This window comes from Squalius cephalus, assembly GCF_949319135.1.
Source record: "Squalius cephalus genome assembly, chromosome: 5".
Lineage (NCBI taxonomy): Eukaryota > Metazoa > Chordata > Actinopteri > Cypriniformes > Leuciscidae > Squalius > Squalius cephalus.
This window is the reverse complement of record NC_137126.1, coordinates 12460120-12475565: the sequence shown is the minus strand read 5'-3', so window position 1 is coordinate 12475565 and position 15446 is coordinate 12460120. Positions and strand designations below refer to the sequence as shown.

At 36.4% G+C, this 15446-nt stretch overlaps 2 protein-coding genes across 2 annotated transcripts in view; both read right to left on the bottom strand.

Annotated features, from left to right (window-relative positions):
- The window catches only part of LOC307158653 (uncharacterized protein), a 55955-nt gene extending 50368 nt beyond the window's left edge, over positions 1 to 5587 (bottom strand). Inside the window, exons 1-6 of the mRNA XM_079871407.1 lie at positions 5559 to 5587; positions 2119 to 2293; positions 1676 to 1910; positions 1026 to 1120; positions 713 to 912; positions 7 to 85 (exon numbers count right to left, since the gene is read on the bottom strand). Of these exons, the coding sequence (XP_079727533.1) occupies positions 7 to 85; positions 713 to 912; positions 1026 to 1120; positions 1676 to 1910; positions 2119 to 2241 (732 nt within the window). The 5' untranslated portion in view covers positions 2242 to 2293; positions 5559 to 5587. The remainder of the gene's footprint in view (positions 1 to 6; positions 86 to 712; positions 913 to 1025; positions 1121 to 1675; positions 1911 to 2118; positions 2294 to 5558) is intronic.
- Positions 5588 to 11023: 5436 nt separating this feature from the next.
- zmynd19 (zinc finger, MYND-type containing 19) overlaps positions 11024 to 15446 on the bottom strand; it is a 28907-nt gene continuing 24484 nt past the window's right edge. Inside the window, exons 4-6 of the mRNA XM_079871015.1 lie at positions 14236 to 14376; positions 13959 to 14139; positions 11024 to 12548 (exon numbers count right to left, since the gene is read on the bottom strand). Coding sequence (XP_079727141.1) covers positions 12405 to 12548; positions 13959 to 14139; positions 14236 to 14376 — 466 coding nt within the window. The 3' untranslated portion in view covers positions 11024 to 12404. The remainder of the gene's footprint in view (positions 12549 to 13958; positions 14140 to 14235; positions 14377 to 15446) is intronic.

Genomic DNA, 15446 nt, shown 5'->3' with positions numbered 1-15446 from the left:
TGAAACCTTTAGCTGCTCAAGCAGAGGATAATGCATCCTGACAGGAACCACTCCACTTGGCCGGGACACCAGCACTCGCACTGTCCTGTTAAACAGAAATAGGGGGAGTCTTAAAAAGTGAAAATGATGACTTTAGAGGGATAGTTCACCCCAATTAAGGCTGCTAAAACAATGCTATGCTAGGATGTTAAGAGTGAGTTGTTTACCACCTGACAACCATCTAAACCAGAAGCAAATATTATTAGCCATCTCTTAACCTCAGAAAATATATTAAAATAACCAAACTCTACTCAAAATTAAAATGCTAAAAAAAAACATAAAATCAAGATGGAAACTGCAACCAAATAAAATAACTATTGTTCTTTTTGAACAGCACTGCAGTTATTGAGATTTCTGGAATCACAAAATGAATCATGGTTAATTAATTTAATATATCAATACTCAATACATTAACATTTACATTAACAATGTACATTTACAACAGTTTCTGTTTTGTGTTGGACAAAGGGGGGCCTTTAATCATGTGCTAAAAAATAATAGTACAGCGTCGGAATGTGTGTGTATATTGGCTTAAAATGTCTGTTGCTTATGGCAGAGAACAACTACCATTAATAAGTGTTACATGCTATGTTATTATCTTTATCTCTACTTTTTGAAATAATTTCCTTAGTCATTACATACAACACTAACTAACGTTAATCAAAAAACCTACATAGCAGCAAACCAGATACTGTCTGGTTCTGGGCTCTGCAACAGCTGTAAAAGACCATCCAGCAAAGCAGGGATAGAAGTGTTTTCCATCAGCAGAGCATGGCCGTCTTCATCATTTGCTAAGCAGCTCAGAGCAAAGCATGCTGTTTGGCCCATCTCCACTCCTGGCCCGCTCGACAGCAGAGCCTGCAGTCGGCTAACCTTGAGGCAAATTATAAAATTATGCTCATAATTGATGTTTAATTGATTGAGATTTTAACATGATCCAATTGCCAAGCATTTAAGACCTATGGAGAGAATTTGTAAGCTTGTACCAACTGATGCTCTTTGGCCTCTCTCAGAATAAGGATCTTGGCTTGTCTGCTCCCACATAGACGGCCAACAGCAAATGCTGCATTCATGGCTGTGTCTGCAATAATAAAAATGTTGATGTTATTGACTAATTTCATATTTTACTGAGAAATTTCAAAATTCAAAAGAAATTAATATGAGGCTTTATCTTAGAAATGTATGGCTGTTAATAGATTAATTAATGATTATTAATCATAATCGATTCGATTTGATTTGATATAATTCATACAATTAATGAAAACTTTTTTGAATTCTGAAGATGCAATTACAGCATAATGTGCTCATAACTGTATGCTTTTCTTTTTGTTCCGTTGGCTAACTGATTTTAAGGTTCTTTTACACAAATAAAATAATCATAAAACAGGAGGAAAAAAATCTCATTGACTTACAAAGAAAGAGGGAGCCATATCTAAGAAAGAATTTAATAGACCCTGTAGAGAAAGTAACCACCTAGAACTTGCAACAACCACCTAACAATACCTAAGTATCCACCCAGAACCACCACAACAATTTGGGGGAACTGAGGAAATACATTTTCTTCAGAAAATGTAAAAATCATTAATGATGCTGTTGTTGGTGTTATGTTAACACAATCAGTTTTTTCTACACTGACCTTTGTGGCTACATGATAAACATTGTGCCAAACGTCTGAAGGTCTTGAAGGCAGATGAATGGGATAAAACCTTTTCACAGGTTTCTTCACACAGGGACAGTCGTGCAAGAACAAGTGCTGCAGAGTTAACTGTATTCTCTCTCTCATTCTCCAGGAGAACAGATAAGCTCTCAAGGACCTCATTGAGCACACATTGGTTCTGAAGGAACCACGTCCGACCTGATGCAGTTTCAACCTAAATCATAAAGAACACAAAGAGCTTTAGGACACAACAATATGTCTTGTGGTGTGACAAGTAAAGGCTAAAACAACAAATATTGTCTCTATCTTCTAATGTATAATGTGAAGTCTAGCTGTGTCATGTCCAGCTACCCAAAATGGGAGTCATTACAGAGGAAGTATAAATATGCTGCAGCATGCATTCTAATGTTAAACAGACATACTAATGAGGCTATGGCTCCAGCAGCATTCATCACAACATCAGATTCATCTTCAGTCAGCATCTGAGCAAGGTCACATATGAGATTGTTGTCCTCTTCAGTCCCCTTCTGAAGTTTCAGCACCATGAATTCATTCTCCAGCAGGACCCCAAAGATACAAGCTGCAGTACTGCTCAGCCTGCAGAAATAATCAAAAACTGCACAGAATTGGTCCATCGACTCAACCCTTTTAAAGAAAACACTGCAGGATCATTCAACAAGTGTGCTGACAAATGTTTGCTGTCCACTAACTCATTTTGATACTTTTGTGAATAACAACAAAAATAATATATTTTTATAATAATGCGTAATTGCGTATAATATAATATGATTAATATAATATAATATAATATAATATAATCAGTATTGGTGAAAGTTATTTTTAAAAGTAATGAGTTACAATATTGCGTTACTCCCTAAAAACGTAACTAATTGCGTTAGTTACTTTTTATGGAAAGCAATGCCTTACGTCACTTTTGAAGATGAAGTTCAACACTCTCACTTCAGCAATAATATTAAAAAAAAGAAACAAATGTGACGTTTACCTAAAGTAATTTTTGCGTATTAGTATGGCTGAATTTGATCATCAAATGTCAGCAACAAAGACATTGGTTAATAAAGTGAAATTAAATACTTAAAGTATATTTGTGTTATTTAACACATTTAATTATTGTAGGTTAGCAAATATTCTGAGTTTGCATTTCACAGTTTTTATTCATTTTAATGAATACTAAATCTGTTTTTGTGCAAGTGAGATGAGTAAATGCATGCTCACATAGCATTCATCTGATGCTATGTTCATTTGCAAGTTTATTTAGTGGAATTGCATTGGCACGATTCAAATCATACTTATCTGACCACAGTAAATGAAGAGGTGTCATATCGATCACAAGTTCAGTATGGAGTACCACAAAGTTCAGTACTAGGATGGTCCGACCGTTGCTTTTCACCCTGTACATGCTACCCAAGTGTGCCATGCAAGTCCTGAAAAGTTAAGCCAAAACATTTCGATCGCCCCCAAGTGGCTGGTCCCAGTATAGGTCATAAACCCCAACCTCTCCATTTAATCTAATGAGACATAAAACAAACTAAACTAACTAAAGAAACTAACTAAAGAAATTACACTTTAAATAATTTTTTTCCAAAAATTGTTTCTGTCATTTTAGGTAGTTTTATCACGTTAGTTCAAGTGTTCGTTTTTTTAAATACGTTTGGTTTTAGTTAGTTATTTGATGCTATAAAAACGGGAGAGTGACGTCATGATTGACAGCTGAGATTGACAGCTTCTCTAAGCCAAGTAGTCACTAAGGCATCAACAGACTTTTATCGGGATAACTTTAATTTCTACATTTCCATAACTGTTTATTTCACACCGACATAATGAGTTGTTATGCCGTAAACTCTACTAACCAATTCTACGGGAGTGTGGGCGGGTCCTTGATACCGCAACTCCACTTCACGCTCACTACTGCGACACCGGTTTCAACTGAAAACAGAAAACGTTTTATGTGTTCTTGCCATTCATTTACATTCATTAATATCTGGTCCCGAGTTCACTACTGCACAGACTAGGGTCCCTAATCAGTGCAAGATGTCAGCGCCATATTGGTACACCATGTTGGAACAGGTTGAAACACCTGTTTCAAAGTTTGCGTTTTCAGGCCACCAATACACCGTTGTCATGTAAATGAATGGCAAGCACACATAAAACGCTTTCTGTTGAAAACGGTGTCATGTTAATGGCCCCTAAAATAACTAACTAATGATTTACAATGGAAAAGAATCAATGCTAAACTTATTTAAACTGGACAATGACTTTATTTTAGAGCTGCTGTACAGCCAAAACAATCTTCAGTGCATTAATTTCCTGTAATTGCTGTAAAGCTGATTTGAAACAATCTGTGTATATAAATAAAGGTGACTTGACATATAGTCTAGAACTACAATAATTGTCATGTTTATACAGCGCACACAATGTCTTGTAACGCATTACTCCCGATTTCTGTCAACATGGGGACAGAAGAGGTATCAGTCAATTAATGGCAAAACAAAGTAACTTGCATTACTTATTTGAAAAAGTAACTCAGATATTTTGTTGTAAATTTAAAAGTGATGTGTTACTTTACTAGTTACTTGAAAAAAATAATCTGATTACGTAACCCACATTACTTGTAATGCGTTACCCCCAACACGGAATATAATATATTTTACATTTATTCATTTCACAGACACTTTTATCCAAAGTGACATAAATGAGGAATTCAACAATCGATTCACCATAGAAGGCAATAACATAAGTGCTAGCAAAAGTTAGCACTTTTTTGTAACATCCTCTCCAATAGCTATGAAATTAGTCTTAACAAGAAAAAGGAATTAGTAGAAATGGTGATTTGAGATGTGCTGGAAATGACAATTCTCCAGTAGTAATGAATGCATGAATGCCAAGCTATTATTTTGCATGACTTTGTGTGGCTAATTAAAGTAGGTAAGGGAGTAAGGACTTGTTACAAAACACACTAAATGTGATTCATTACTCATGGTTACAGATATACAGAAGGGTCATCTTTACATCAGCAGACACGGACTGTTCCTCTCTGCTGGTTTGAGTTCAACCTGAGGATACTTTTTCAAAAGAAAGGCAAAAGCCAGTCGATTGCCTTAAATCATTCCACCCTTCCGGCAGAGATAAAGACACTCATTACGTTTTGACCTCTCAAAGGACTGCATTTGTAAGAGGTCAAAAGAGAGAACTGTTGAGCAAGATGACTCTCATAAATCGAACTTTATAGGCCCAACACAATAGGCTGTCGCTGTTACTGAGGCGACCATTTCTTCAGCTGTATTTTCAGGGCTGAGGCTTCCTAGATAATACAGTATTTTGTCAAGCATTGTATCCAAATTTAAAGTAAAATTATCAATGCTGAAACAATCTGAGAGAAAATATTCAAAATGTCAAACACAATAAGGTGCTCTAAATAATTTTGTGTTTGTGGTTGGAGATTCAGTCTATTTCATTAATTTCATGTGCATGACTATAAACATGCATCAAAAGTACTAATCATTTCTGTAGTGGTAAAATATTTTTACAATATACACCTTTTTTTTATCTTTTAGGAATAGAAGATCACTCTCACTAATATGTGCAAAGGAACAGATTGGAATCACTCTTTGACCTCCATCATTAGCATTTGATATATAAAATTAGTGATGTGGTGCAGTAGGAGTTCACATTACAGGATCTATGACAGTTAATTGGCCAGTAGTGTCAATATTCTGCATTGTTATTGTGTCTGACCACTTCAGTTCTAACACGTGTCATTTATAGAACCAAGCTATTGGTTTCACCTGTCTAACTTACTGGTTTAACAAACCCATCAAGTGCTTAAGATTGAAGTACTACTGACCATGAGGCAGATGACCTCAGCAGCTTTCGTAGAACATCTATGCACAATTCTGGTTTGCAGTGCTTAAGAACCTTTTCAACAAGTTCACCTTTGTCCTCTTGAGCAAGGTCAACAAGAATTTGCAATGCAGAGGACACATGATCAATGTTTGGACAAAGAAGCCAGGTCAAGGGATTTCCGTTATTACATGGAGCTGGACACCAAGCTGTTGATGACATCTTTCAAAATGCCCTGGTATACAAAAATCAATAAAACAAAGGAAAAATTAAATGGTAAATGGGAGGAAATAACAATTTTATTCTCACTCACACTAATGCCTTAAAATGTCTGACAATTACCATGATACAGTAGGCTACTGAATGATTACCATATTAATTTGCATGCCACTGCAAAGGATAGCATGGTATTCTGACAGCACCATGTAAAAAAATAAATAAAAAATAAATAAATTATTACAAACGTATGCCCAAAATGCCATCCTTAATGTGCCACTACCATGGTGATGAAATTCATGTATCCTTGATATTTACATGGCCCTTCCAAAAATATCATTGTATTCTAAAACATATCCATGTCCTAATACCAGGCACAAAACATCATAAAATGGTTATAATTCCAACAATAATCAGCGCAAAAGATAAAATACACATTATCATCTAACAATTAATCTTTCTTAAATGTACCTGGACGTCGTCTTGAGTCTTCAAAACCGTTAGCTTCTATTGGAGGTGTATCTGCTCGTTAAAATTCAAGACGTCTTGAAAACATTTGGCTGGAGATACTGTCTGCGAATGAAATAACCACCCCTCCCCTCTGGTTCCCACGGTGACGTTTGGCTAAAGGTTATTCACGACATCCTCGTTAGACACACATTAAACTGACCTGCACTGCTTCATTTGAGTTTGTTCAATACTTCAACCTACCACAGCAACGTCAACAATTATAGACACTTAAAGGGATAGTTCACACAAAAATAAAAATCGAACAATTTTTCAACAATTTTTAACAAGCTCACTCTCATGTCATCCCAAAAAATTATCTCTTTCTTCCATTTGCGGAAGACAAAATTATTTTGGATGGTAACTAGTTTAGTGACAATCAACTTCCATTTTATAGATTAAAAATGGAAACAAGTTTCTGCCACAAAAACTCTCTATGAGTTACAGTTATGCTATTTAGATAAATTATCACGACAGAACATCTCATTATAATGAGAAAGTTTCTAGTAAGGAAAATTATAAATTATCACGACAGAACATCTCATTATAATGAGAAAGTTTCTAGTAGTAACAAAATATCTCGTATATTGAGAAAGTTGACTTGATGACTTGACATCTCATAATAATAACTTTCTCGTAACAATGTCTTATTTTATCAAAACAAAGAGAAGATACAAGTCCATTAAACAACTGTGATGAGTAGGATCAGTCAACAAGTCATGCCATCTTCTCCTGTTATTGTCACTTGCACTGCCTGCCACATGTATAGCATAGCCTTCTCTTTTAGCAGGGAGGGTTTCACTTGTGATAAATGCAGGGAGATAGTCAGGCTGACGGAGAAGCTTTCAGAATTAGAGACACGCATCCAAACTTTAATCGAGGATAGTAAGAATGCAAGGGCTTTAGATACTGCTTAGGATGCAACTAGCTTAGTGAACTCTGAACATTGTTCGGTTCCGGTTGTAGAGCCTGTGCACCAGGGCAACTGGGTGACCTTGAGACGCTGTAGTCAGAGCACAAAACACCGCTCTTCCGTTCAGATTACAATAATAAATAGATTCTCCCCCCTCAGTGAAACACCCACTGAGAATCCTGTTGAATGTGCCCTAGTTATTGGCGATTCTATTACACGGAATGTGAAAATAGAGACACCAGACACCATAGTCACATGTTTGCCGGGAGCCAGAGCATCTGACATCAAAGCAAATTTAAAAGTGCTGGCTAATGCTAATCTTAAATTCTTTAAGATTATTATTCATGTCGGCACTAATGATGTTTGACTTTGCCAGTCGGAGATCACTAAAATTAATGTTAAAGGGGGGGTACAATGGTGTTTCATGTATTCAGAGTTGTTTACAGTGTTAAAGAGATGGATTCTCATGCTAAACATGGCCAAAGTTTAAAAAAAATATTTTGGATGAATAACGGAGAATTTCTGTGCCGAAAATCTTACTTCCGGGTTGGTACAAGTTTCGGCTGTTTTTTTTCGATCGTGGATCTAATGACGTAGACGAGAGTGGAACTCCTTATATGAGCATTTCTCTCGGAAAAGCCAGAGCCATATAGAGAGAGAGTTGCGGCAACTCCATTGACAACAATTTTCAAAGATCTTTGAAGTGTTGGTGCTTGATGTAACACTATCTAGTGTAAATGATAAATCACGTTTAAGATTTGTGCTGGCTACTGTATACAGGCCACCAGGGCACCATACAGACTTCATCAAAGAATTTGCTGATTAGTACTGGCTGCAGATAAAGTCCTAATTGTAGGTGATTTTAATATACATGTAGATAACGAAAAAGATGCATTGGGATTGGCATTTAAAGACATTCTGAACTCTATTGGAGTTAGACAACACATGTCAGGACCTATTGTCGTAATCATACTCTAGATCTTATATTATCACATGGAATCAATGTTGATGTCGTTGAAATTCTGCAGCAGTGATGATATCTCATATCATTATCTAGTCTCGTATATACTTCATTTAGCCAAGGCTGCAAAGCCAACTCTGTGTGACAAATATGTTAGACCTATTACTTCTGCCACTAAAGATTGCTTTTTAATAATATTCCTGATCAGTTTTATCTCCTCAGCATCCCAATAGCTTAGAAGAACTCAATATTGCGACAGAAACTTTTGACTCTTTCTTTTCCAGCACTTTAGACACAGTTGCTCCTTTGCGCTTAAAGAAGATTAAAGAAAATAGTGCAATGCCGTGGTACAACGAACACACTCAGGCCCTTAAGAGAGCAGCCAGAAAAATGGAGTGCAACTGGAAGAAAACAAAACTAGAGCTTTTTTGAGAGAGCACGAATGCATACAGAAAGGCCTTAAAAACTGCTAGATCTACTTATTTTTTTAACCCTATTAGAAGAAAATAAACCAAACCCTAGATATTTATTTGAAACAGTGGCTAAATTAACGAAAAATAAAGCTTCAACCACAGACGTTTCCAAGCAGTACAGCAGTAATGACTTCATGAACTTCTTTACTTACAAGATTGAAAATTATAACTATGCAACCGTCTACTACAGTATCACATCAGGCAGTGCACTGTAGTCTCCTTGAGGAGAAATTCGATTCATTCATTGCTATCCACCTTATTCTGCTCAGTCTAAACAATGCGCGCTGCCATGACGACAACTCCGGTTGCCTACTTCCGGTTCGTAGCGCTTGTCCTAATGACAAAGATGAATTAATGATATTAAGAAGAGGATCTATGACCTCTGGAAGTATTCAATAGCTTAGTCGGTATAGGGTCTAATATACATGTTGTCGATTTAGATGATTTAACAAGTTTAGAAAATTCTTCATCTGCTATCTACCTTATTCTGCTCTAAACAATGCGCTCTGCCATAACGACGACTCCGGTTGCCTACTTCCGGTTCGTAACGCTTGACCTGTACTAGCAGCGAGAGAATGAGTTCAAGCTCCTCATGTGCTGTTGTTGGTTGTTTTAACAATTCAAAGAAGATTTCAAACTTTTCAGAAACTGAGTGTTTAAACTAAGGTCGACACTAATAGAAAGATACAACCACGATCGGATGATAAGACCAAATCATTTGCAACTCTAATGAGGGCAGTCTCAGGTTAAAGAGATGTGATGATATGGTCAAAATCATGACTGAACAACCTTGCAGATACCATTTCTTTAAAAAAAGAAAAGAAAAAAGGAACATAGTTGTGAGGAAACTGCCTTTTCTAGTATTTTTGACAGAAAGGGTAGATTTGAGATCAGCCTGTAATTGACTAATTCTCTAGGATCAAGTTGCATTTTTTTAATAAGAGGTTTAAATATAGCCAGCTTAAAAGTTTTCTGTTTTCAGGTGAAAACAGTGTTGTGTAAGCATCCCCTAAGTTCATAACTAATGATATGATCTTTACAACAGAAAATTAATCAATTAAAAACTTACTTAAACTAGACAATGACTTTCTTCAAGAGCTGCTGTTCAGCCAAAACAATCTATTGCATTTATTTCCTATTATCACTGTAAAGCTGCTTTAAAACAATCTGTATTGTAAAAAGCGCTATGTAAATAAAAGTGACTTGACTACAAAATCATGATTTTTTTTTTACTCAACTGTGGTAAAGACATTTCTCAAAATAGAAGTCATTCAGGTTCGGAACAACATCATTACAAGTTAATATATCATCAAACCAAGTGACATTTATTTTATAAAATAAAATACTCAAGCATAGAAATACCATAATTTTGCAGATATTTAGGAAACATGCTAATTTTATGTACTCGTTTCTCTGAAAAACAATGCTACAGCCAGTAATTTTACTTTGAAATGTGCTTTCCGTGTCGGAATGTTCGTTTTTGTTTTGGTCTTTGTGATTCCGCCCACTGCCAGTTTACCCAATAGTATTTCGACACTCCAGGTTGCCAGTTGGAATTCCATATATTGCAGCCATGATGTAAGCCAATAAACAAACGGGTCAGAGATCGAAGATTGTATCCGACCTAAAAAGCATCCATCTAAAAATCTCCTTGAACATAAGCATATTAAAACACGGATAAATAACTCATCACCTTAAGTCTCCTTGCCTCCCAGTGTCAATTTCGATTGGTCCTCCTGTTGCGTGTCCTTAAACTAGCAACCCATGTGCTGCATTTGGACTGCAGTACCCATTTCAACCGCTAGCTGTCAATATTACATACTGCACCTTTAAATTTTAAATTACAAAAAAAAAAAAAAAAAAAATAGATCAATTGAAAAATTAAGAAATAACACTTTACAATAAGGTTACTTAGTTCATGTTAACTAAGGTTGTTAATGTTAACTAAGAATGAACAATACTTCTACAGCATTTATTAATCTTAGTTAATATTAATTTCAACATTTACTAATACATTATTAAAATCAAAGGTTGTATTTGTTAACATAAGTTAATGCATTGAACAGCTGGATTTTTACTAACATTAACAAGGATCAATAGATACTGTAACAAATGTATTGCTCATTGTTAGTTCATGTTAGTTAATACATTAATGAATTAGTTAATACAATAATGAAGTCTATATATTTTTCCTGTCCTCAATTTCACTTTCACCATCCTGTAGGTGCTTTTAAAGCCTGATTTTGACTCATATCAAAATTATTCAAATTGCGCAGAATGCGAACATCCTAATAACAACATAGCCCAAATCCTTGGTTCAACAGAAAGAAATTGAAGGACATACGTCCCCCTCATAAGAGAACATGATATGGGCAAAACAGACACTTTGCAACCAAGTTAAACTTTACACATTTGAGATTTTATTTCATTAATTTTATTCTTATATTTTACAGTGACAAGAGATGGTCAGTTATCACAAACTTTGTCCATTCACATATTTATGCATTTTAATGTTTGTATGGTAATAGCTTAGAAAAAATAAAAAGAACAGACTCCAACCTTCCCCAGACTCCCATATCTCAGAAAAGAACAAGAATCAAAGTGAGGATATTCAGTGCACAGTGTTCAACCCCAACCAGATAAATTATTCGGAATACGAACACAGACAAACGTCACATGTATGCATCTATTATACATGCTTATTTGTGTGTGCACGTCAGTTTGGTTGAGTTGCCCTTGACGTAAGAGGAAGACACGCTTGGAACTTGTGTGCACATATTTTTGTATCAAGATGAGAAATTTCTAAAAAGTAAAAAAAAAATAATAAGTTAAACTCATTTTGACAAAGATTTTAAGACAAACAAGACGACTAATCATTGAATGACTGGGACCCAAATGAAAATGTTAGACATCCAACTTAGTACACATTGACAACATGAATCAGAGTCAACTTTCCATGTGGGTTTCAAGTTTTTCCCAGGACATCCCTCTAAACTGAGTGCTTGTTATAAGTAAAACTAAACATGACATGAGTGGGAAGAGTAAATAGGATTGTAATGCATTTCAAAAAACAGGTAGACAGGAAAAGTGACACTGCCTCCCAAAGAAGGCCTATTCCCCGACACCGCCTCCCAAAAATTTCCATAAAGCAAAGCAAAAAAAAAAAAAAAAAAAAAAAACAAACACATTCAACCACTTCAACCATGTCCTTCAGTCAAAAATGGCATTGCACACACAATACTGGTGGTGTGATTTTGCACAGCTATCAACTGTATACTTGTAGAAGTTATGGCAGGTGAGTGACTGTGCTTGGTTATGTGCACAAGAAGTCCAACCGGGAGAAGAGGAGGAGGAAGGGTAGTACAGTGAGGAGGTCCGTATTCCATCCCATCATCAGTTGTACAGCAGTTTTGTCCCTCGGCGGCTAATACTTCATGACAGAAGGGTGGATGGAACAAGCGAGCGCATGACTGTCAATACTCAAATGCAGTCCATAGAGAAAGAGTTATGACGGCATGGTGTTTTTCTTCATCAAACGCATCCATAGCAGCAGGTGGAGCTTTTAAGACCTCCCTCTCAACAACAAAAAAAACCTCCATTTCCCATAATCTCCATAGGCAAGTTGTGGAGATGTGAAAGTTCTGGGAAATATGTTTTCCCCCAATAGGCCCATCCAACTCATCAAAACTGTTCCCAAGCCTACCAGTGAGTTTTTGCATTTCAACTCCAGTCTCGCCCCACACCCCGTTTCCCTTGTTTTTCAAACAGGGGTTGAGGGGATCATCGCTCGGGCTCAGACTCCAGCGCCAGAACCCGTTTACGCTCACGGCACTGCTTCTTATGGGCCGGCCAATCCCTCTGTTGACACTGTGAGCCGCAGTAGCGTGCCACCTGGCATCTGCCACAGATGTTGAACTCCCTCAGCTGGAAAAGTACACAGATAAAGACAAGATATTGTCACAACTAAAATAAATGATTCAATCAAATAAACAAAAAAAAGTTATCCATTTATCTTTTTAAGCGTGTAATTTGTCGCTACGATGGGATTGTTCATGGTTGAAGTTCAACAACTGACTAGTCAAATTAAGTTGACTAGTATCTCTAAAAAAATAATTTACATTTTTTTTAGCCTTTAGCTCAATTGCTCCCCCTGCTGGATTGCGTAATCACTGTATTTGATTCAGAACCACGGTGCGTTTGCATTTGTGTGCGTTCTTGTTGACCCCTGTTGCTTGGTAATGAAGGTGGCAAATTCATAGCCAACCCACACTTTTATATTTTGGTTGAGCCTTTGGTTTTGTTTTCAATAACGGCACTTGCATCTATCTGCTACGAATGTACTATAAATGTTTTAAAGTACGTGGGAGTCCATATTTGAGCAGAAATGAGATATAGAGATACACAGTACATTCTCTCTGCTTGCAATGCATCAGTGACACTTGTCAGCAAAGTGAGTGAGAACACAAAAACTTATAAAATCATTCAAAATAGCCGTTCACTTCCATGATTTAGTGCAATTGTGTTCATATCAGCAACGAACTGTAGCGGAGTTCACATGAACCATACCCCAAGACCACCCTTTTTAGATGGATCCCGGGTACAGTTCACAGGTGCAAACCAGAGTTCAGAAAACAGCTTTCACATTATCCAAACGAACCAAACTCTGATGTCAATCAAATCCCAGTGCTAGTGCGAAAGCACCTTTAATATTTTGCACAGCAGTGGTTTAAACAAAATGAATTATGAGACATGACGAGACCTCTCAGAGGGTTTTAGTGCACTAAAATGGTATTGTGGGAAGCAGGGCATGGTCGAGAGTCGTGGGAACAAAGCGAGTGCTAATGAGCGTCACATGCATGCCACACAAGTCTTGAGTCATCAGATACACAGCTTTGTGTAAAAATGTATCAAATGATCTATAAGAGCAATTACTATTATCAGTGCTATGAGAACGTATAATCTCAAAATATCAATTTTTTGTGAGAAATTATCATTTTGGGCAATAAAAACATATCCATGACATCTCCAAAAATATATATCCATGTAAGCATATTTACCTGCTGTCTCGCTCATTATGCTTTTTTTGCGCTTGAAACATTTAAAAAACTTAATCTCAAAATATACTGCTGTTTTCCATTTAATTATTTTGCACTCCATCCAGCTGTTTTTAAATTCATCCCATGTGAACATAATGAAATGCACCTGTGTTGTAAGACTGATGTTCTTGTTTTTCAGACAACCCACTATGCACGTCTTTACTTCTGACCAGTATTTTTTCCAAATTACACCCAATAAATGCCCATAAAATGACTTTCGTGTCTACATCATACTGACCCTCCTCTCAATGAGCGAACACGGTGGGTAGTGACACTCGTAGTAGGTACAGGAGCACTCCTCCTCTTCCACCAGCTCTCCGTTGGCATTATAGTAGCGTGTGCGACTCAACTCCAAATACTGCTCTTCCACTGGGTCTGCGGGAACCTGCTGGATGGCCAGCCAGTACAGCGACTGCTCTCTAGAGAGGATATTTTATACATTTTAGATACAATTTGAGCAGAGTAGATAACAGCAGATATTTATTTGTTTCTTTCACATGTGGGATCTAAATTACCGTTGTTTGCTAGACAGTTCTTCTGGTTTGGGACTCCATCCCACCGGAACGAGGCGCAAGTTGTCTAGACGGTTGTCAACTGTGACTGAGTTTATGTGAACTACTTGGAAACTTGGAGCGATTCCACCTCTGTGCTTTTCCCTGTGAACAAGTACACCAAATCATGACTACTTAAAACAAGATGATGTCTACTTATTTACAGCCTCTTTGTGGTTTACATTACATTTGCGAAACTACATATTTTCAAAATCAACTAGTCGATGAGTTGCCTGAAAGAAGGGCTGGGCAATAAGGCCGAAAAAAATTATTAGGATAAAATTTTACATCAGTCGATATTGATAATTATCACAATAAATGTCCAATCTTTATCTATTTCAAGCTTAAAGGCAGATTTGTGCTCCTGACTGAAAGTTGTAGAAACCAAACAGTTAAGTGTGGGTTTATCATCATCAGACTAGTCTTTATCGTCAGAACATGACAAACACTTGCCAAACAGGTGAACATTTCACAAATTAATAGTACATGTTTTTTTATCTTAGAAATGCACATTTGACAATAGCTTGAGTTGATAGTAGCAGTAGCTTTAGCTGAGATGCAGATGTAAATAACAAAAACAGTAACATCAGTAAAAATAGTAAAAACCTAATTTTTAAAAGGGTAAAATTGTATAGGGTCTTCCATAGTATTTGGATCATGTTAACCACAGGTAAAACCATGCATTGCAACTCACTACCATGGTAAAAAAGTAACTACAGTGCGTACATAATTATGCAAGTTGATATTCTGATCATAATTTTTTTCCAAGCACATTTTACCAATTCCAAACCACATCAATCTTAACTACTATTCATTTTGTATTTAATCATTTATAAGTGATATAAATTGTTAAAGGATTAGTTCACCTCAAAATGAAAATTTCCTGATAATTTACTCACCCCAATGCCATCCAAGATGTTCATGTCTTTCTTTCTTCAGTGGAAAATAAATTAATTTTTTTTAGGAAAACATTTCAGGATTTTTCTCCACACAGTTGGCTTCAACGGCAACCAGAATGTTGAAGTTCAAATCAATGCCGTTTCAAAGGGCTCTGCACGATCCCAGCTGAGGAATGGGGTCTTATCTGGCTAAATGATCGGTCATTTAAAAAAAAAAAAAAAAAAAAAAAAAAGTATATACTTTTTAACCACAATTGTTCGTCTTGTGCTGGTCTG